General features: G+C 33.2%; 1 protein-coding gene across 4 annotated transcripts in view; it reads right to left on the reverse strand.

Annotated features, from left to right (window-relative positions):
- Nucleotides 1-24,456, reverse strand: part of LOC128014153 (GRAM domain-containing protein 2A) — a 32,899-nt gene that overhangs the window by 6,479 nt on the left and 1,964 nt on the right. For all 4 annotated transcript variants that reach the window (XM_052597490.1, XM_052597489.1, XM_052597491.1 and 1 more), the window contains exons 2-6: nucleotides 11,566-11,687; nucleotides 2,688-2,745; nucleotides 2,409-2,481; nucleotides 2,130-2,233; nucleotides 208-306 (exon numbers count right to left, since the gene is read on the reverse strand). In XM_052597490.1, coding sequence (XP_052453450.1) covers nucleotides 208-306; nucleotides 2,130-2,233; nucleotides 2,409-2,481; nucleotides 2,688-2,745; nucleotides 11,566-11,684 — 453 coding nt within the window. In that variant the 5' untranslated portion in view covers nucleotides 11,685-11,687. The remainder of the gene's footprint in view (nucleotides 1-207; nucleotides 307-2,129; nucleotides 2,234-2,408; nucleotides 2,482-2,687; nucleotides 2,746-11,565; nucleotides 11,688-24,456) is intronic.

A 24,456-nucleotide genomic window follows, 5' to 3' on the forward strand; every position in this document is an offset into this window, starting at 1 on the left:
GAGACCTATCCCTAATATACATTACAATTAATTGCGCAAAATTGCATTGGATATTGAAGATGTTTTTTTTACATAATATGTGTGTGTTCTGAGCATATTTAATACGTATATATAAAAACACACACATACAGTATATATATTTACATGCATTTACATATCTATATTTATATTCATATAATTGAAAGTGTTTGGTGTTGGGTTGAGCACCTTCTGGCTGGAGTCGGTGGTGATGGCCAGTCCGTTTGGCACCAGGCCGGCCGTTTTGTGTTTCTTCACCAGTCGCACAGACACCACCGGGATGGCAACCTAAACCAGAAAACCACAATCAACACACCAGACATCGCACAAAAACACCCGAACCGAGCCGTTATTAAGAGAATCACCGATCCAGGATCTTTGTGCTTCTCAGTCCATCAGACAAAACACACAGAAAGTGAAAAACTGACGAAGCCAAAAGAGAAAGTGGAGTCAAGGTTAGGTCTGGTGCAGCAGAAATGTCACCAGAGCGCTGGGTTGAGACGAGGTCAGCAGCTCCATGTTCCCCACGCGACCACACATCTGAAGAAATCTGCCTCCACAAACATTGTGGTCCTTGGCCTTTTCAACTCTATCCAGCAAAATAGTTTCTTGCAATAAAACATTTCTGATTAACTTTGGGAACGCTTTAGAACAGGGACTGATTCTCACTATTAACTAGTTGATTATTAACATGTCTGTTATTAACATACAGGCTGTTTATTAATACTTCTAAAGCACATCCCAAACCGAAGCCACTGATTATTTTAATGCTATGACGAATAATAATAACCTGCTTCCCACATCCTGACCGATCGATTTCCATGACTTTCCATGATGCATCCGATTACTGGATAAGAGCTTCATTATAAAGAGTCACGAACAGCAATGAATTTTAGATATTCCCCATAATGTTTTGATTAATTTCTATCACTTTTGTAGACCTGGAAATCAGCACTGTTTGTTTACATGCTAAAATTAGGCATTAAACACTATAATATCAATAACTGCTCCATTTGATCTCCTTACAATAAATACTATGATAGCGCATGAATAAATAATAGAGTAGTAATAACTCATACTAGTATCTATAATATTAATATTACCCAGTGCACAGTGTTATTATAGTATTATTTATTCGCTATTATATATATATATATATATTCACTAGCTTTTATTTAATATTTTCACATTTTTTGTTTTAATGATTCTATGCGGTTGTTATATTTATTATTTTTAGCTTTAATTTGAATATCAGTGATATTTCAGTATTATTTTTTCACTATTATAGTACTGATTAATATTTAATTAGCTTTTATTTTTATATTTTCATTTTAGTTAGTTTCAGTAATTGTATGTGCTTTTGTCATTTTTATTAATTTTATTTTTTTAGGTTTAATTTGAACCTCAGTCATGTTTTAGGATTATTTTTACATTATTATATCGATTATTAATATTTTTCACTAGTTTTTTATTTCTATATTTTGTTTTTCATTTTATTTTAAGTTTTAGTAATTTTATGTGCAATTGTTATTTTTGATTTACAGATGACAGTTATTTTTGTATTATTTTCACATTATTATAAAATATGCATTTATTTTTATACTTTCAGTTTTGATTTTAGTTTTAGTCATTTTATGATTTGATGATTTATGATTTAGCATTTATTTATATTTTGAATTATCTTGGATATTTATATTTTCAGTTTTCATTTTAGTTTAAACTTCAGTAATTTTACGCTGTGCATTTGTAATTTGTATTAGTCGTATTTTTAGCTTTAGTGTTATTTTGTATTATTTATACACTATTATAGCATTTATTGATATTTTGAATTAGCTTTATTTTTCATTTTTTGTTTACATTTTAATAATTGATGTGCTTTTGTCATTTTTATTACGTCTAATTGCTTAGCTTTAATAAACATTCTAGCAACATTTCTAAATTAATTTTGAAGTTTTTCACCTAATTTTATTTATTTTTTACATTTTTTTTTTCAACTTATGAAAATAATTTTGTAATAGTTTAACCCACCACTAACATCCCTCATGCAAATTTGCTCACAAATTTATCTTGAATCCTTTTAATTCAACATCTTTAAAGAAAGTGCTACAAACCTTGATATCCTTCCCGAAAAGGTTTGCGTAGAAACAAAGCCAGTTTCGAGAAATGTAAAGCCGTCCTTGCAGCAGAATATCCCTCAGAAGAGCACAGGAATAAACTACAGAGAAACACAAGAAACACTTTAATATTAACACAGCAGTCACATTCACATCCAGCACACAGCAGAGGAGCAATGTCCCGCATGTGTTATAATATGAATGCATGTTTCATTTCAAGCAGAGATGGCTTGTTTCTTGTCTCCACTGAGGATCACTGTTTAAAGAGTGCATCACCCTTCATGAGGATCTCCTCCTTCGGGACGGCCGAGAAGAGTTTGTGGTACTGGGAGTTGTATTTGCTGACAGTCTGTGAAGAAAAACACTCTTTCATCCACAAAATAACAGCAGCTTTATGTTCAGAACGGACCAAAACGAATCTGAACCGGTCATGAACCAGCCCTTAACCACAGCTTCTCATGTGATGGTGTGGTAAGCGACGGAAACTTGCACCACTGATGATTGTTAAACACAACTGTTGATGGAAACTGGTGGAAGGAGATGAAATCTACTTACTGAACCCCGGTAGCATTTCTTCACATCCTCATAAGACAGATCATCAATGAGCTGAAGCCTGGAAGCACATGAAACAACATCAGTTTTTTACAACACATCTTCAAAACTTTTTCCTCTTTTTTTTTTTCTTCAAAACTTTACACATAAATGCAAGCATTTGAAAAGATGAAGAACATGTAATACTAGTGTCACGTATACATACAGATATTTATATATTTATTCATTGTAATTACTTAAAATGTTTCTAATTTTAAAATGTTGAGTATTTTAAAGAGTTTAAAATTAATAATTTTATATTTTAAAAATATTAATATCTAAAGTTATATATATATATATATAATTTATGTATTTATTTTAGTAAACAAGACCCATAGAAGCATTAATATCAACAATAGTAATAATAATAACATAGATACGAATTTAATTACAAAATTAATCATCTTAAAAAATTAATTTAATTAATTTCACGTTAATATTTTAAAATGTTTATATTATACCTTATATTAAATTTTATATTATTGTATATTTTATATTTATGTTATATTTAATATATAAACAAATATCTATTAAATATAAACAGAGAAAGACCATGACAAAATATTAGAATAAAGCTCTAGTCTCTAAGAATCAAAAAATCATCAACAAATGATATAATAACAGAAATAATAATAATAATACACACAATCACACATACAGAAATTACAAAACATAAATTATTTAAAGTATCTATTAAATTTTTTTCTATTATATGCTTGCATTCAGTTAATATATACATAAACACCTAGATGTTTAAAATTATCGTACGTTATTAGAAACCTAGCAACAAAACAACCGTATTGAGACCAAAGAGAAATAACCAGAACAAACCCACATGTCCTCTCTATAAAATGTGTGTGTTGAACATGTCGATGCAAATCCGGTCTTTAGGAAGATTCCTGCTATGCAAAAGCGCTTCAGTTCAGTGCAAACACACAAATGGTCAAACACAGTTTGCAAAAATATAATGAATGTGCCTGTGCATGTGGTCCAAATGAGACCCAAATGTCATGCAAACTGTGTGAACAAATGATCATACAGACAGATATGAAGAGCCCAAAGCATCCGCCCGGCCCCGGCTCCAGCCGCAGGCAAATGTGTGCAAATGACTGCAAACACACATTTTCATACTTATTTATCAAAACCTGATATATATATATATTCAGTATATATGTATGTGTGTGTGTGTCTGTGTGTGTGTCTGTGTGCATGTGCGTGTGTGTGTGTGTGTGTGTGTAGGCTATGTGTAAAGCTTAAAAGATAAAAAAATAAGACTTTGTTTGCATAATATATGTGTGTGTTCTGTTTATTTATTATTTATATATAAACACACACACATACAGTTTATATTTAGAAAATATTTACATGTATTTACATGCATTTAATTGTATTTATATAATTTATTTTATAAATAAATATATTCAATTTATAAACAAATGTTGTTTTCTGAAATATATACATGTATTAGTGTGTATTTATATATACATAATAAATATACACAGTACACACATATATATTACGTAAACGAAAACTTTTATTTTGGATGCAATTAATCGAGTTTATTCATTTGACGGCACTTATATATATGTAATTTATTTACCATATCAATCAGTCCCAAGAAATGACAGACAATGGCAGCATAAAATATCAATAAATAAATATTAATAGATAAATACATGCGAATTAGAGCTTCGATTTACGATTTCAGTTTTATGGGAAACAATTGAGACATTAATTTTTTATTTTTCCTTACAGGGACACAGAAAGCCCGTGGTTTTGAATGTGATATTTCAGCATAAGGGGGATTTTCCGGTTCTCCTTCACCTCGTTCCCTGACCTTCCTCTCATAAACAATCAATCATTGTTTATAACTTCTGGTGGCCGAAGTCTTCAGAGGAGCGTTTCCTTCCTGGAGAAACCTTTCAGTCCTCAAACAGGAATGAATGCTGTGATGATGCATCACGTAATGTGGAAAAACCCTGCGCTTTCATGAAGGAACAGCTGAGAAGCCTTTAAAAGCTCCTGGATCGTGAAATGTTTCTCAGCTGTCAGTGTTTCTGTTCTGGTTTGCTGGATCGATCACACACAGCTTCTCCACAACGGTCAGTGATTCTCCCAGAGGAAATGTGAGGGCTCACTTCCTGCTGCTTGTCTTCTTAAGCAAGCAAAGGGCACTGAAATACTCCTCATTTACTCAACGATGACACACAACACTAACAACAACAAAAAACTGACTGGTGCTCAGTACCAAACACAGGCCTCTGAGCATGAACCGTCTCAAACCAAATCAGGATTCAATGGGAAAGCAGTACTAGCACACGTCTCTGGAGACGCCACTGTGACGCACGTGATGTTCACTGCTGAGGGACCGACAGACAACAGATGTCTAAACTCACAGATTCTTCAGTGCATGTTATTCTGAGGAACAATCATCTGCAGTACACATTCGATAACTTCTTTTCTCCTGAAGTCATCGAGGTCATGTGATGTGTGTTCAAACAGGTCCAGGATTGATATGAAGATTTTTATTATATACTAGGGGTGTATAACGATACATGTATTCGAACCGAACCGTTACAGTACAGACATCCTGGTTCGGTGCATGAGGCCTTACAATGAATACAGTTAATTCACCCCCAGTCCAGAAGGGGGCGCCTGCAGCAATGCACCACTGTTTGATAACTGGCCGCTAGCAGAAGAGTTGCGCACTTGAAAACAAAGCCCACTAGACAGTGACCATGTGCTGACTCTGAATGCATCTCACACCTGTGCTGTAAAGTTAGCAACGCTAGAACTGATGTGTTTGTGTGTGTGTGTGTGTGTGTGTGTGCGTGTGTGTGTGGGGGGGGGGGGGGGGGGGGGCCCTAACCCTAACCCAACACTTATTGTCTTATTACTAATGCATTACTGAATAAAGGTCTTTTATTTGTGTAGACTCACAATGAAAACAAAATATTGTGCTTTTGTAAAATAAAGAAAATGAATAGGATGTCGCTTTCTGCCACTTGAGTTTCCTTTCTTTGATTAAATTAAGCCTGTCACAAAAATGAACTGAATCTCAGCATATATAGGCTGCGTTACGTGTTGCACTGTATTTTTCCCTTGCATATCTGTAAACTAAATAAAATATATTTCAATAATTTATTCCTTGTCTGTATATATGTACTGCATATTATACATTTAAAATAAGTAAATAATATTTAGTATTTTCAAATCTAGGTGGAATTTCTTTTTTAATTTATGTTTAACGTGAGTTGAAATCCCTCAGCAAAAGCAAAAGTGTCACGTACTGGTGAAGAAGATAAAATCTGAAAGCTGTCAAATGAATGCAGATCAATGATCAGACTGTCAAAAATCATCAGGAGAAAGCAATTAGTCACGAAAGCAGCATGTGAGGAATGCTGAAGAGGAATGTGCTGATCAACAGCCAAACCATTAAACAGGACACATACAACATACTGTACTCTTCTGACTTTTATTTACAAAAATATGTCACACTATGCAACACAAAAAAGATTTGTAGTTTATTTGCACATAAACTACTAAACTACTTTAAGCTGTAGGTTTAATTTTGTTGGTGATATTCAGTTCTCTCTTAAACTTCTGCTCATGAATTTGGGGTAAGTAAGAGTTTAATTTTAGTTTTCTAGAGAAATTGATACTTTATTTTAAGAAATTATCATTATTATATATGTTTTTGAAATAAATTCCAATACCTTTTTGTTTAAAGAAATTAAATTTAAATTCATATCAGTGCTTTAGTATGGATGCACTACAAACGTTCTCACGCAGAGAAAAATAAATCACAGAGCAAAGGGGAAACTGTCATTTTTAAAGAAATTACAACTGTAACTACTTTAAAGGAATTCCTTGGATTATTGCCTTTACTGTGGCAGACAACAACAGCACATCTTAACTCTCCGCACATATTTACATTGAGTTATATTGAAAAAGTTTAAATTCAGCCACGTGGATTTCCATGGAGACTGTACAATAATATCTGCGTTCTGATTGGTCAGATCACCTGTCAATCAAGCTCCCTGCGAACAGTCAATTAAGACTAACAACTGAAAACAATGGAGGACCTGCACGTCTTAAAATGAAGCTAAAGTGGTAACACAGTAGACTATATTTCTGTGTTGCAAACATTAATATATATATAGACTCTGATGTTGCGATTTTTTTACTTTAAGGTTTGATTTTCTGCGTTTTAACATCTGTTGTCAGCATTTTGATAGGAAAGGATGAGGAATACAATTTTTCTTTTTAAATGCATACAAAATTTTCGTCATTTTTTTTAATCATATTTGCCTTATTATCATAAATCCTTATCATTTATTTGAATTCATTTTTAATTTATGTTTAATTTTAGTAATGCCAATTAAGGCAATAATTTAAGAAAATATATAATTAAATATTACTATAGATGTTTTTTTTATTAGGTGTTGTTTTATTTAATAATCTTTATTTAAAAGTTTTATTCTAAATACTTTTATTTTATGAAATATAATAATATTTAATAATTAATAATAATTAAACTCTGGATTCTAAGCAAGAATTAGTAAATTTTATTAGGGCAAAGGATAATTTGGTAGAATAGCTTCAATAGCTTGTTTCTCTTTAAATGTTTAAAGTTATAATTCATTTTATTTAAGTAAAATGCTGATTCAATAAGGGCCTGTTTAAAGTTAATTATTAGAGTCTCAAGTTTTTACAAATATTAAAGTTCTTAAAGGGTTAGTTCACACAAAAATTTAAATTGTCATCATTTATTCAACATCATGTCATTCAAAATGGTTTGAATTTCTTTCAACTGTGGAGCATAAAAGAATATAATCTGAGAAATTCAAGACATTTTCGTTCATACAGAAGAACTGAAGGGTAACCAAAATGGTTTGGTAACATTCCACAAAATATCTTCTTTTGCGTTCCACAGAAGAAAGTAATCCATGCAGGTTTGGAACAACATGAGGGTGAGTAAATGGTGACAGAATTAAAAAGCAGTAAATTTCCTACACTCCAGCTCAAAATCAATGCTTTGCTGTCAAGTGCATTTTCATGTGACAAAAATGCATCATTAGGTTTGTTGCATTTGCAGTGAATTCAGTAATATCTATTCTGCCATCAGAATCTCCTCGTCTCACACGCTGTGGTGAAAACAACACTTCAGTCGCACAAACACCGCGAGATAGATCTGACTTCCTCAATTCATCGCGTTACCAAAAGAGCCTCGAAATAAATTAATGAAACCAACAGAGAACAATCAAAACTAGTGTTTTCATTTTTCTGAAGAATGAATGATTTCTATATACATTAACATATAATACATATAATATGAAATTCTGTTTCATGGTTTAAAGCTTTTTTTTTTTATATATATTTCTACTTAACCCATACCATCATATTTAATAATATTATTTCAAAATTCAAATCGTAGTTGTTTTCTTGTTGTGAGTTTTATTTGTTTTTTTAACTATTATATTTCTATAAAACATTTTTAGTTTTTTCGATTACTTAAACTTCAACTTATTTTATTTCAGTTAGTTGCCAAAGCAAGATTTCTACTGCTTTTATCTAATAAAAAAATATATACATAAATTTAAATAATAAATAAAATCTATTCATCATTTATAATAATTATATAGTTTGAATTTATATAAATATACATGTAAATTATAATATATAATCAGTTTTGTATAAGTATTAGTGTTCAACCGATATATCGGCTTTGGCAATATATCGGTTGAACACTAATACTAATACAAAACTGATTATATATTATAGTTTACATGTGCTCAGACCCTCTCTCTTTCTCTTTTCATTATTGTATACAGAAAGTATTATAATAATTTATTTTATATAAGGCATATTGGTAATAGAAAGGCAAACATTATAATATTCGTTTGCCGTCAGCATTAAGCAAATACGCATTTATATAATTTATACAAATCTTTGAATGGATTTATTGCATTTTGGGGAAAAAAATACTACATTTTTTATAATAAATCTTTGAAAATCTAAATCTGGATTTGAATTTTTAATGTTATTATAACCTAAAGATGCTCTATGAAAGTTTGGAACAGAAAATAGTGGTTTTCATTTGCCACTTTCTTGGTAAAATTTATCAAAATGGATTTATTGCCTTTTAAAACCAAACTATATAATTAATTCTTGTTAATTAATGCCGAATGTAATCAATGTATTCAGTATTGTGTATGTCCAGCAGGCATGTGATTTCTACTGAACGTAAACAGAGCTGTTTATTAAATTTTATTAAATTTGATTTGTTTAGGTTTTGATTACATTTTTTTAGTTTTTTTAGTTTCTACATTACTATATATTTAGCTTATTAGTGGTGATGATCTCAAGTTGATGTCCAAACGGCAGAAATGTACAGTAAAACATTATATATCTGCGAATATCAACACCTCTTTTCCTCCATTAGTGTGGGATTTTCTGGTCGAGCAGGTGAAATGCTTCGATTGATTTGAGGATTCATTCACAGCAGAAGTAATATGGCTCTTCCTCTATCAAAGGCGTCTTTGTACAGTTTCCTTCTAATGAGTCCTGTTTTCTTTCTATTGTTTTCCACTCTATGGGCCTCAGATCTACAGCCAAACACCACAACCATCACACACACACACTCACACACACAGCTCCCACATTATCCGCTGAAGGATCACTGCATCTCTCGTTCAGAAACCCACATGCACAGACCCCATCAATCGAAAACGATTTGAAATAACCTCACATGATCCAAACAGCCTGACTGCATGTGCATGAACAGTGTCTTTGTCTATTTCTAAAATATCTACAAGTGGCACAAGACAGCTCTCTTCTCATTGATTGCACACTTCGTTTAACAAATGAGACAAAACTTTGTCCTGTGCTCTACAGCAACATCTAGTCTTGCCTGGATGAGAGACTAAACAATGGTATTTCACTAATATTCTATTGGAAGTAGTACCAGTATTGCTGATATAACTTGTATATGTATTGTGTGTGAATGCTATATTATGTAATATAATCATATATAATATATATCATTTTTACATTTTACTCATAGTAATTTCATGTTTTTGTCATTAGAATTACTTTTATTATATATATATGTGTGTGTGTGTGTGTGTGTGGGTGTATATATATATATATATATATATATATATATATATATATATATATATATATATATATATATATATATATATATATATATATATACATATATACACCCACACACACACACACACACACATATGTAGTTAAATCTTAGTAGCTTTTTGGTCATTGTTTTTTGTGATTTCTATTTAGCTTTATTTTTATTTCAGTTTGATCAGTTTTATTATTTCTATTTGTATTTCTATTTAGCTTTATTTTAGTGTTTTTTATTTTTGTTATTTCTATTTTGTTATTTCTATTTAGCTTTATTTTTTATTTCAGTTTGGTCAGTTTTATTATTTCTATTTGTATTTCTATTTAGCTATATTTTTATTTCATTTTTGTTTTTTGTCTTTTTTTGTTATTTCTATTTTCTTTCTATTTAGCTTTATTTTATTTCATTTTTGTTATTTCCATTTTGTTATTTCTATTTAGCTTTATTTTATTTCAGTTTTGTCGGTTTTATTATTTTATGTTTTCTATTTTTATTTAGCTTTATTTTGTATTTCAGTTTTGTCTGTTATATTATTTTGTTTTTATTTCTATTTAGCTATATTTTTATTTCAGTTTGGTCAGTTTTATTATTTCTATTTGTATTTCTATTTAGCTATATTTTTTATTTTATTTTTGTTTTTTGTAATTTTTGTTATTTCTATTTTCTTTCTATTTAGCTTTATTTCATTTCAGTTTTGTCGGTTTTATTATTTTATGTTTTCTATTTTCATTTAGCTTTATTTTATATTTTTATTTTTATATTATTTTGTTTTTATTTCTATTTAGCTATATTTAATTTAATTTTGTTTTTGTCATTTTGTTATTAAGCTTTATTTATAGTAATTTTTTTCTGCTTCAATTTAAAGTTTATTTTATTTTAGTTAATTTGCAAGGTAAACCTCTTACATTTTATTTACCAAAATAAAAAAAAAATATTTAGTTTTAGTTTATAACTATGCAGTTCTAGCTTAATTGATTTAATTTATTTTAGTATTTCAACTTAAAATAGAAATGAGAAATGTTGAGACATGCAACGTTTTTTAATTATTTTTTTGATATTATTTTATTATTTCAATTATTCAATTATTATATAAATAATTCATTTTATTTCAAGTAATGATTTCTGGTTTTAGTTTTAGTGAATGATTCCATATCTGACTCTCAGATCAAATTGTGTTTAGCACTTTTCTAAATTATGTACCAACTTCCCCCTGAGACGTTTCTCATAAACCTGCTTGATCAGGGCGAAACACAAACACAGCCATTATATTAAAGTTGCTTGGTTAATTCATGCTCTGAGGCGGAGAGATGTTTAAACAAACAGCGAGAGCAGAACCGTGTGTTTGAGACGTCACGGATGACAGCGGCCCGGCCCTGATCTCAAACCTGCCCGAGGACAAGCACAGTCATGCGAGAACAGGGTGTAGATTTAACACAGACCCAGATGCTGCAAATTCAATAGCACAGCAGTAAAGCGAATACAGGAAGTAGAATTAGTTTACAGAAAACCAATCCCTGTGTTTCTGTGAGTCATCGTGTCCCAGTCGCACACTATGCACACTATCAAGGGAATGAAGCTAGGACTGATGCATGTTTAGAATGTTTGGAAAGTTGATTTTTAAATGATGTAGTGAATGGCGTTGAGGACTTTTATTGTGTAATACTGCACAGGTGTGTGTGTGTCTCTCACATGAGGCTCTGTCTGAAGTGGTCGGGACACTGGGGGTCGTCGTCCTTCTGAGGGTCCATCAGCTCCATCGGGGTCACCAGGCCCATGTCCTCACCCTGATCAATGAGCGACGTCATCATTATCTGTTCACAAGCAAACAGAGAAGGAAAAACTCATCATACAACTAAAAGTTATTTATTTATTATTAAATGATAAACATATATATAACAATAATATCATAGACAAATAAACATGGATGAAAATATTACAGATTAAATTAAATTTATCTATTTTTGTATTTTGTTTTTATTTATATTTTGTTATTATTATTTATTGACAACTTATTTTTTGTTTATTATAATATATATTTGATTAGAATATACTGGCAAAATTAAAAACATATTTTTTATAATGTTTATATATATATATATATATATATATATATATATATATATATATATATATATATATATATATATATACACACATAAATACACAATTATTGTTTATTGATTTCTCTTAATGTAATCTATTTTCCTGTATAGGAAAATAGATTACATTAAGAGAAATCAATAAACAATAAAAATAAATTATTTATACAATATATATAAATTATTATATATTTTTTTGTAATTGTTGTACCCAATTTGTATTTAATTTGTAATTTGGATTTATTTAAATAACCAAAATATAAACAAGAAAATATTGGCTACAACCACAAAAACAGTGGATAAAATATTACATAAAACATTAAACTATTTTATTATTATTTACACAATATTACATACAGAGTTGACTTTGTTCACTGTTAAAGTTCACTGTTAAAGTAAAACAATTATTTCGACAATACTAGAACATTAACATTTATGTCGATGCCAAATAGTTGAGATATTCGAAATGCCATCATTACTGGAAAACACGATTCTTTGATCTTGTCGCAGTGCATTCTGGGATTGCTTCCTCTCAGAAGGACACATGTGACGCTGTCTTACAATGTGGTCAAAACATAGTATCCTTCACCCTATGATGCCCTGAAATATTAGAGAAGGTTTGTCTCACAAACACATGAAGAAACGCTGCGTTTGCTCTGAAAACAACACCGCTTCACTTTCGATTCAACGCTGACCTAGAAAAGAGAAAGGCTGTATTGTGACGAGAGCAGAAGCATGCTAATGAGGGGAAATCACACGGGTTTAATCAGGCCCCGTGTGAGAACGAGCCAGAACACAAATCATCATGCAGAAGAAATCACTCGCTTCTTTCACAACCAAACAGAAGCCATGTCTTTAACTGGGTCGGTTTCCAGCACTCGACTGTCAATAAACATCCAGGAATTCCCAGACATCGGATACGCACCGCTCCCTTCAGAAAGGGCTTTTGTCCAATTCAAAGCAGCAGATTTCCTTACAGTAACTGAAGCCTTCAAGAAGAAGAATCAATAGTCATCATGCGGTTTCTGTCTGTGTTTCATGACACAAAAGTAGATGCTTGGCAATCTGTGTTTGGCCTCGTTTGAGGTCGCACTTGGGAAAGAAATTGGGGAAAAGTGTTTGGCATCACTGACATCCAGCCTGGTGCAAAACAACTAAAAGCAAAGGAAGAAAACTGTAAAGTGAGGAAAAAATGTCAGCTGTGCATGTTCACAGAGCCGCCTTTATTGTTTGTTTGTTTATTTATTTATTATATATAAAAATTACAATTTAAAAATAATAAAAATAATAATAATAAATTACTATGTAAATAAGATAAAGCAAAAAAAAAAAAAACATTACCATTATGTCTGACTGTAAAATAAATATAATAATTTTATTTCACAATATAACTGGCTATATATAATATTATTAATTATTATTATTTGTTTTAATAGTAAAAATAAATATAATGATATTAACATCAGTAATAATGTTAATAATAATAATACTTTTATATTACTGAATGAAATGTGAAACAAAATAATGCTAACAAAATAAACAAATTATATGTAAAATTGTGTATTTTAGTATAATACAATCAATGGCTAAATAATAGTAATAATAATCATTTATTCTTTACTAATTCTTACTCTTACTAGTACTAAATAAAAGATTAAACAAAATAAATATAAAAAAAAATATCACCATTGTAATATTTTACTATACAAATGAAATATTCAAGTAAATTCTTTTTTAAGAAAAAGAAACCGTAATATAATAATAATAATAATAATAATAATAATCACAAGCTCTTCAGATGCTCTTTTATGGAACAGAGCCATGCAGACTGAAGCTGGAGGCATCGAACTTTCTCTGTGGAAAGATCTGGCAACGAGAAAACACTCGGGCAAGTGATAACAGCTCCCCCACACACACACACACACACACACACACACACACACACACACACACACAGCTCTCCGTCTGAGTGGCGTCTGAAGAAAGAGTGACTTGAGAGACACAGAGAGACAGAAAACAAGCTGATAACCAGCTCTAAATATAGAGGTGTGACTGACCACACACACTGGAGACACATCGAACACACTGCTGCAGAAACACACTCATCAAAGCAAGACTGTAGTGGACAGACAGCAGTGTTTCTGACGAGGTAATACAGTGGCATGACCCAGGGGGAAAGTATTTAACACTTGAAGAAAGAGGAGGTGCAAAAAGGCACGGAAACCCAAAGCTAAAATCTATCGGTAGTTAGATAGTAACTGGTCTCGTGACCAATGTGTCACACAAGAAACATTTCATGATGGGTACAGTAAATGCAAAGAGCTTTCTCAAGACCTTCGCAACTTTATTGTTGCAAAACTTACTGATGCATTGGTTACAGAAGATTTCTATACTTAAAAAAACTAAATGTTCCTGTGAACACCACCACAGGACACCATTTCACCATAAACCGGCCACGACCTGGTGCTCCTCGCAAGATTTCTGACAGAGCAGTGGGGAAATAAATGATCAGAAGCGTTTTCTAAGAGTCGTGGAGATCTTCAGAAAGACCTGGGATTAGCAGCAAGAAAACAAGAAGTAATGCACTCAACCGCCGTGGCCTGTCTGCACGCTCCATCGCTGAAGAAAGAGCATGTTGAAGCTCGTTTAAAGATTAGACAAGCCTCTGAAATACAAACACATCGTGGTGTGGCACTGGGAAGATTAATATAACTGAAGGAAGGAGGAATGGAGAAAATCTGCCTCCATCTACCAGGATGAAGAAGATGGAATGAGGACATTCCTGCGAGACAATGATCCCAAAGACTGGTTTCAGAGAAAGAAACTAAAGCTGCTAGAATGGCCAGCCAATCACGTGACTCGAATCCAATAGAACGTCTATGGAAAGCACTGAGTGTTTGTGTGGAAGAGTGAGCCAATCACACTTGAGCAATGCAGGCCACCAGTTTCTTCGAAGCCGTCATTACCAACAAAAGCTTTTGTACGAAGAATTAAATACTTTTAAGTAAGCGTGTTCAATACCTTTTCCCTGGGCCATTCCATTTTATTACACAAAACTTCTTTTGGGAAATTATTATTTATCTTTTATTTTTTGTATGCATTAATTACTTGAGTTATTACAATATCTGGTGAAATGTCAACAGAACCTTTAGAAATATATTTACTGAGAAAAATGGAGATGTGTTCAATACTTATTTTACACGCTATATGTGTGTGTTTGTGCGTGTGTGTGTGTGTATGTGTGTGTGTCAAAATATTAATAGTTACATTTAGGCTGTAGTAATAAAAGTCCTAAAACTGAACTAAAAAAAAAAAAAAAATTTAAATTAAAATTAAGACATTGCAGTTGAGGTTTTAAAATGACTTAAAAAAACATATATTATATTATATATATATATATATATATATATATATATATATATATATATATATATATATATATACACACACATTAAAAATGATATAAAATTATGGAAAAACACATGATAAAATGTATCAAATATAAAAATAAAAGCAAGTAGGGATGCTGCACCGAAATGAAAATTCTTGGCCGAAACCGAAAAAGAGAAAACCAAGGCCGAAAACCGAAACCGAAACACCGAAAGAAATTATGCCAATTATTAGTACCATTGCATTTATTGCTATGACCGTGTACTAACTTTACTAAAATTAAGACATTGCAATTGCATAAATTAATATTAAAGTTTCAAAGATAATTACAATTACATAACTTATTTTAAAAAAACAACAACATAAAAATACATAATTACAAATTATGCAAATATTTATTAACCACATTGCACAATGCACAGTGTAAAATAAAATTCAAACTAAAAATGTATCCCACTCATGTGTATATTTAATAATAATGTACAGGCCTACTGGCCTGCAGAAAGGTTTTAAAATGAACAGTTCTCTCATAAAAACAATGTGCATTTAGGTGAAGTGCATTTGAAATTGTTCTCTGTAGGACTAGAAAGTGCATTACTTCTCCAGTATAGGCAAGACTGTTATCACTTCTGGGGATGGGGACTTCAGACAGATAACCATCTAGCTGTTGAGCAGTTGAGCTTGTCATCTGCCTGACATTTGAGAAATATTTGAGAGAGTGTATTTAAATAGGGCCAGGGCATAAATAAACATTTTTATCAAATTAAAGCAGAAATCTAGCAGAAAATCTAGCATAAATATGCTACAATCTGATATTATGTATGTATATATGTTTGTTTGTGTGTATAAGAACAAAATAGCCAACATATTATTATTATTTGAGGCACTTTCTTGAGGATTTCCACTGAACATATCAGACAGCGATGGTGCATGCCACTCATCTGGTGCAGAGACAAGTCTTTTTTCTGCGCTCTGATCTGTCTCCTGCGCTTGGCGCTTCTCCGTCTCCACGCGGGTTCTCCGCATCCAGCGCGGCCTGGATCATTTCTCGTGTGCGCTGCCTTATTTCCGCATCCAAGTAATGGTTTTATAACGCGGATCAAGCACATTCGCGATGAAGTGCAGAGGATCCGAAAAGATCTCAGTGAGACGTGTGCTAACAGACTCTATAAGACTGTACTTTTCATTGTTTTCACTTCGTGGTCCGTCTTAATCTCTTTGTTAGGAGACGCTTTACTGCTGCGAATAAAGGAATACGAAGAGAGAGAATGTTCTCACTGGTGTGAAGTGAATGTCGCGTGGAGCTCGTGGTCTTTGCTATGCAGGTGCACGTGCAGGTCGCGGTTTCTGTTTGCGTCATCACAACATTTCGGCCGTGTTGTTTCGGTGATAAAAGTCTATCGGCCGAAAACCGAAAAGGCCATTTTCGGCCGAAAATTTTCGGTGGCCGAAATTTCGGTGCATCCCTATTAGATAGTAACTGGTCTCATGACCAATGTGTCACACAAGAAACATTTCATGATGGGTAAATGCAAAGAGCTTTCTCAAGACCTTCGCAACTTTATTGTTGCAAAACTTACTGATGCATTGGTCACAGAAGATTTCTATTTTGAAAAACACTGAATTTTCACCACCACAGGACACCATTTCACCATAAACCGGCCACGACCGTGTGCTCCTCACAAGATTTCTGACAGAGCAGTGGGGAAATAAATGATCAGAAGCGTTTTCTAAGAGTCGTGGAGATCTTCAGAAAGACCTGGGATTAGCAGCAAGTAAACAAGAAGTAATGCTCTCAACCGCCGTGGCCTGTCTGCACGCTCCATCGCTGAAGAAAGAGCATGTTGAAGCTCGTTTAGAGAATAGACAAGCCTCTGAAATACAAACACATCGTGGTGTGGCACTGGGAAGATTAATATAACTGAAGGAAGGAGGAATGGAGAAAATCTGCCTCCATCTACCAGGATGAAGAAGATGGAATGAGGACATTCCTGCGAGACAATGATCCCAAAGATTGGTTTCAGAGAAAGAAACTAAAGCTGCTAGAATGGCCAGCCAATCACGTGACTCGAATCCAATAGAACGTCTATGGAAAGCACTGAGTGTTTGTGTGGAAGAGTGAGCCAATCAGACTTGAGCAATGCAGGCCACCAGTTTCTTCGAAGCTGTCATTACCAAAAGCTTTTGTACGAAGAATTAAATACTTTTAAGTAAGCGTGTTCAATACCTTTTCCCTGGGCCATTCCATTTTATTACACAAAACTTCTTTTGGGAAATTATTATTTATCTTTTATTTTTTGTATGCATTAATTACTTGAGTTATTACAATATCTGGTGAAATGTCAACAGAACCTTTAGAAATATATTTACTGAGAAAAATGGAGATGTGTTCAATACTTATTTTACACGCTATATGTGTGTGTGTGCGTGTGTGTGTGCGTATGTGTGTGTGTCAAAATATTAATAGTTACATTTAGGCTGTAGTAATAAAAGTCCTAAAACTGAACTAAAAAAAAAAAAAAAATTAAAATTAAAATTAAGACATTGCAGTTGAGGTTTTAAAATGACTTAAAAAAACATATATTGTATTATATATATATATATATATATATATATATATATATATATATATATATATATACACACACATTAAAAATGATATAAAATTATGGAAAAACACATGATAAAATGTATCAAATATAAAAATAAAAGCAAGTAGGGATGCTGCACCGAAATGAAAATTCTTGGCCGAAACCGAAAAAGAGAAAACCAAGGCCGAAAACCGAAACCGAAACACCGAAAGAAATTATGCCAATTATTAGTACCATTGCATTTATTGCTATGACCGTGTACTAACTTTACTAAAATTAAGACATTGCAATTGCATAAATTAATATTAAAGTTTCAAAGATAATTACAATTACATAACTTATTTTAAAAAAACAACAACATAAAAATACATAATTACAAATTATGCAAATATTTATTAACCACATTGCACAATGCACAGTGTAAAATAAAATTCAAACTAAAAATGTATCCCACTCATGTGTATATTAAATAATGTACAGGCCTACTGGCCTGCAGAAAGGTTTTAAAATGAACAGTTCTCTCATAAAAACAAAGTGCATTTAGGTGAAGTGCATTTGAAATTGTTCTCTGTAGGACTAGAAAGTGCATCACTTCTCCAGTTGGCAAGACTGTTATCACTTCTGGGGATGGGGACTTCAGACAGTTAACCATCTAGCTGTTGAGCAGTTGAGCTTGTCATCTGCCTGACATTTGAGAAATATTTGAGAGAGTGTATTTAAATAGGGCCAGGGCATAAATAAACATTTTTATCAAATTAAAGCAGAAATCTAGCAGAAAATCTAGCATAAATATGGCTACAATCTGATATTATGTGTGTGTGTGTGTGTGTGTGTGTGTGTGTGTGTGTGTATAGTAGCCTAAGAACAAAATAGCCAACCTATTATTATTATTTGAGGCACTTTCTTGCAGAATTCCACTGAACATATCAGACAACGAGGGTGCATGCCACTCATCTGGTGCAGAGACCAGTCTTTTTTCTGGGCTCTGATCTGTCTCCTGCACTTGGCGCTTCTCCGTCTCCACGCGGGTTCTCCGCATCCAGCACGGCCTGGATCATTTCTCGTGCGCGCTGCCTTATTTCCGCATCCAAGTAATGGTCTTTATTAGTGATCGACCGATATTGATTTTTTATAACCGATAACCGATACCGATACCGATTATTTGTATGTTTATGTACCCGATAACCGATATGCAGAACCGATATTTATTTACTGTTATACTTCTGTTTCTGACAATTATTACAAAACAAATGAGCTGAACAAACCATTTTATTTATAACAATCACTCCCTCCTTGCATACAAAAAAACAAAGCATTATATTTATACACAAATAAATAGAGGGGTCTGAGTCCAAAAAATTTAAGCGCACTGTTACTAAGTGTCTTTGTTTTAAAATAAAAGCTTTGATGAGGTAAAAAAATAAAAACAGGTAAAAAAATAAAGCACAAAAATGATTCTAACATATTGGTGGGGGCAGGAGGGCTATTTAGTAGTGTAACTTAATACTCCCAGTTAAGCAGAACTAGGCTTTAGTGTAGAAAACAGAGTCTTTCAGCATTCTGCCCAGTAAGCCTGCTTCCTTCAAAAATTTTAAGCAGTGGCCGTGCTTGAGGCTTCCTGATCATCAACCCAGTCAAGTGCTGAGCAATATGAACAAACTTTTATCCCGAGACTATATAAAGTTAAACAGCACTTATCAGTTGGCATTTTATGATCTAGATTCAATCTAACGTTAGATCATGAAATGCCAACTGACAAAGTGCTGTTTGACTATAATTTAATCAACCGCGATCGCGCATGGAGATAATAAATAATTAATTTCCACAAAGCGGTATATGTAGCCTATATGTGTATTAGCGAAATAATTGTTGTGTAGTAAATGATAATATAATCTAGGGTGTTTAAACAAGATAATCTTGTCAAAAGTTTCATTCAGTGGCATTGCTTGAGGCTTCCTGATCATCAACCCAGTCAGGTGCTGAGCAATATGAACGAACTTTTTTCCCCGAGACTATATAAAGTTAAACAGCACTTGTCAGTTGGCATTTTATGATCTAAATTTAATCTAACGTTAAATCATGAAATGCCAACTGACAAAGTGCTGTTTGACTATAACTTAATCAACCACGATCGCGTATGGAGATAATAAATAATTAATTTCCACAAAGCGGTAGGCTATATTTATATGTGTATAATAATTGTTATGTAGTAAATGATAATATAATCTAGGGTGTTTAAACAAGATAATCTTGTCAAAAGTTTAATTCAGTGGCCGTGCTTAAGCCTCCAGATCATCCGTCAGTTGCTAAGCAATATGAACAAACTTTCTCTTCTAGACTAATGGTGAGCAAATACAACAGATAGAGAATTAAATCCAACGCTTTTATTTTCAACATGCACTCATTCATATCTGTTTTATTTAATTCATGTAAAGATACGTCTTTATTGGGGCAGGACATGATGAATTACACTACGTGACTCAATGAGTTCGTCTCAATTGTTTAGAAACAAGCTGCAAATTAACTATATCAGGAATTTATGTCTCAGATCTCATTTGTGCATGTCTGTTATGTTAAATAAAGTTGATTAATTAAAGCAAACCAAGTAGAACATATATTTACCTATGCACTGAGTTGTTGTTGACTGATCTCCTCAGACGCCCGGGGTGCAATGGTGGAAATCTCAAAACGGCCACAAGATGGCGCCGTAAATCGGCGAATCCGATATTACAAAACCGATACCCGATTATGGAAAAATGCTTAAATATCGGGAAAAATATCGGTAAACAGATACATCGGTCGATCACTAGTCTTTATAACGCGGATCAAGCACATTCGCGATGAAGTGCAGAGAATCCGAAAAGATCTCAGTGAGACGTGTGCTAACAGACTCTATAAGACTGTACTTTTCATTGTTTTCACTTCGTGGTCCGTCTTAATCTCTTTGTTAGGAGACGCTTTACTGCTGCGAATAAAGGAATACGAAGAGAGAGAATGTTCTCACTGGTGTGAAGTGAATGTCGCGGGGAGCTCGTGGTCTGCGCTATGCAGGTGCACGTGCAGGTCGCGGTTTCTGTTTGCGTCATCACAACATTTTGGCCGTGTTTTTTCGGTGATAAAAGTCTATCGGCCGAAAACCGAAAAGGCCATTTTCGGCCGAAAATTTTCGGTGGCCGAACTTTCGGTGCATCCCTAAAAGCAAGTTTAAAATATCATATATTATATATATATTAATATATACACATGTTTACCCTGGAGTGTTAAAATAACTAAAACTGAAAAAAAAAAAAAAAAAAAAAAAAAATTATATATATATATATATATATATATATATGTATATATAAATCAATTAATGAAATTAACAAGAGCACATAACATTTCTTTAAATAATAAAAATAAAAGCTAGTATATATATATATATATTGCTTTATATATATATATTCACACACATCTTACAGTGTATATAGATCACTGTATCATGACAGAAAGACGGACACAGGAAGTGTTCCTTGGGTTCAGGAAATGTCTTGTGTGTTTTTCCTGGAGCTCCTCCAAGAAGAACACAGAGCCCTGGGAAAAACACCACAAAAGAGTTGATGACAGAGAGAAACAAGCCCAGGACAGAAGCTCTCGGTCAGTCCGCTCTGTTCAGAGTCTGTCAGCTGCAGTGACGGGACAGAAACATAACAACTAAAGCCCTTACAGCAGCCCTGAACAGGTCAGGTGACCCTTGTGTCTCTGTTCCTGTCAGAAGGGAAAAGAGGCGTGAAAGTGTCATGTGACCTCAGGCTGTCACTGATTGGTCTTCAGTCAGGTGAGACATTCACATCACCATGGAAACAGGCTGAGAGAAGGTCATGTGACCGTGTGTGAGGAGCTTCACATCTTCAGATGGAGCGGAGAGACTGACTCCATCATGAGATATTAACATGCTCGACATACACTGACAACACGAGAGAGAGTTCAGCTCGGGTTTCACAAACAACACACAGATGTTGTCAGGCTGAAGAACGTTCTATGTGTTGAAAACTGAATTCTGTCTATTTTAGGACAATTTAAAAGGAATGTAATGGTGATTAAACACATTTTCACCATCACCGTTAAGTGGGAATTTTTTTAAATATATTTTAGAAACAAGATTTATTTTTACAAATCAATTTTTATATGTGTTATTATTCTATAATAAATTAAATTGATTAAAATTAAATAACAAATTAAAGTTATTAAAATTAAATAATAAATTATCTTTTATTAGAAATAATTCTAAAATCTAGTTTTGGCAAAATTAAAACTAAAAAATATTATTACTTCTTAAAATATTAATCTTATTTTAAACTTAATTAGCTCCATCAAGGTATTTATTTCTATAGTTTTATTTTATTTTTGTATTTTCCACCTCTGTGGTGGGCCGTCAGGACCAACATCAGAATCACTTAGTGACTTAGTTTTAAAATCTTTTTTCCATGAATGTGTATTAAATTATTTCCAATAGTCTATTATCTTAATTTCATATCTTTTCTCTTGGATGTGCTGCTTCCAGTAGTGTATGTTTTAACTAGAGCTTTGATCCAATCATATTTCAGCAATCGTGTTGCCATGGTCAGTGAAATCTGCCTGAGGCCATCAGCATCAACAGTGCAGGCGTCTGTCTGTCGCTTAGAGTCAATGGCAATGAAAACGTTGCTTTACCAGTCAGATTTAGGATTGGACGCACATCTAACAGGCTTACGATAATGTCAGCATTTTCTCAACGTTTGATTGGATGGCCAGAGAGTGTACTAGTCAAAGCTAGCAAATCATTTTGTTTTCACAGTATTATTACTGTTTCTCAGGTGTCTTACTGTACAGCGCGTTATTGTAGATCTTCAGTGCATTTGGAAAAATATTCACGTTCTGTAAATCTAAACGCTAAAGTACTAAACACCACACATCTCCTCAGCACCAGCTCTGTGAAAGACTCATGAAGATGAAAAAACACTAAAGTATGGACGGTTAAATTTCATTTTTTGATGCTTCAGCTATAGATGATGTGGCAACTTGTTGACTTGTGTTAACTGGGTTTCTTGCTTTAGAAATAGCTTTCATTCTTGCAACATGAGAAACCTGTCTGTGATCCAATGCCCAGTAATACTGCATTTCTGTGAAATATTTATGGTTTCTATAGCCGTGGCATCATGATGTTAGATTCATTCACACAGGACGCCACTGAAGGCCGAGATGTGAAATGCACGTCCCAACACTCGATTTACTTTATGCAACCTATCATCTGGGATGAAATGTGTTGTTGTGAAATCAACCCACACTGTGCCAAAATGTGAAAACTTTTACAAAATGTCCTGTCAGGTTGCAATGTCTCTTGCATCAGTCGCTCAGCTGTGTAAATCAGATCCTGTGAAACCAGGCAGTAACGAATGTGAACAAAGATGTCCTGTTTGAGGAAAAAACTTGCTCTAAACTCAGGTCTGTCAGTGGGTTTTCACACAGAGGTTCACAGTGTTGTAGCCAGCTGTACCTGTCGAATAAACAGCGTCTAGTGAACTCATCCTGACCTCGCTTTCAGTTTTATTCCAATTCAGATCTTCTTGAGAGGAATAATGTTGTGCTGATCAATGCTATCAGGAAGGTAAAATAAAACCCAAATATTCTAGCACAAACTTGAGTTTCTTTCCTTTTCTTTCACACAAACTTAAAGAAACTAGAGACAAGAAATACACAATGCTTCAGGATAACTCACATAACAAACAACATCCGTGTAGGATTACCCTTTGAAACCATTTCGCTCAGAAATATCCAGTAAATTTCACAGATAATTACAAATACAAAAAAAACGGCACTGAATTACACATACAACTTTTAAGTAGAAAGAAAGACTGAAAGTGCATTTTCTTGAGCGCTCCTGCACATGACTCAACAGTGAGCAGACAGAACATGCAAACTGTCAGAAGGTGACATTTGGGCATGAAACGCACCACAAAGATGTCAGAAGTTCAATAGCGTGAATAGGAAATAATGCAAATGTAAGAAAATCTCCACTCCCAACACATTCCACATCTCTGCATTAGAGAGCAATGCTCGACCTGTATCTACATGACTGCCATGACTAACACTCTATTATTCATTTAACTCATTAATTACCCACAATGCCTTAAGAGCAGGAACCGGCAAAACTCAGATTGATGAGACGTCTGGCAGAGGATGCAAAGATTCACGTCTGAAAGAACGGCAGATGCAGAGTGACACAAGTCACATCTCTAATAAAGATACAGCAATGGTGCCTGCACACCTCTCTCAGAAACAAACCAATGATTTCACTTTCAATTAAACTACCACACATGCATATCAAACATGCACACAAAAAAAGCATATCATGCATGTACGCAAGCAAGCATGCACGCATATTAGAACGCATGCAAGTCATGTATGTAAGCATGCACATCACTCATGCAAGCACACACAAGTATGCATATAATGCATGAAAGCACTCCTGCTCACGTATGCAA

This window comes from Carassius gibelio, chromosome B25 (assembly GCF_023724105.1).
Source record: "Carassius gibelio isolate Cgi1373 ecotype wild population from Czech Republic chromosome B25, carGib1.2-hapl.c, whole genome shotgun sequence".
NCBI lineage: Eukaryota > Metazoa > Chordata > Actinopteri > Cypriniformes > Cyprinidae > Carassius > Carassius gibelio.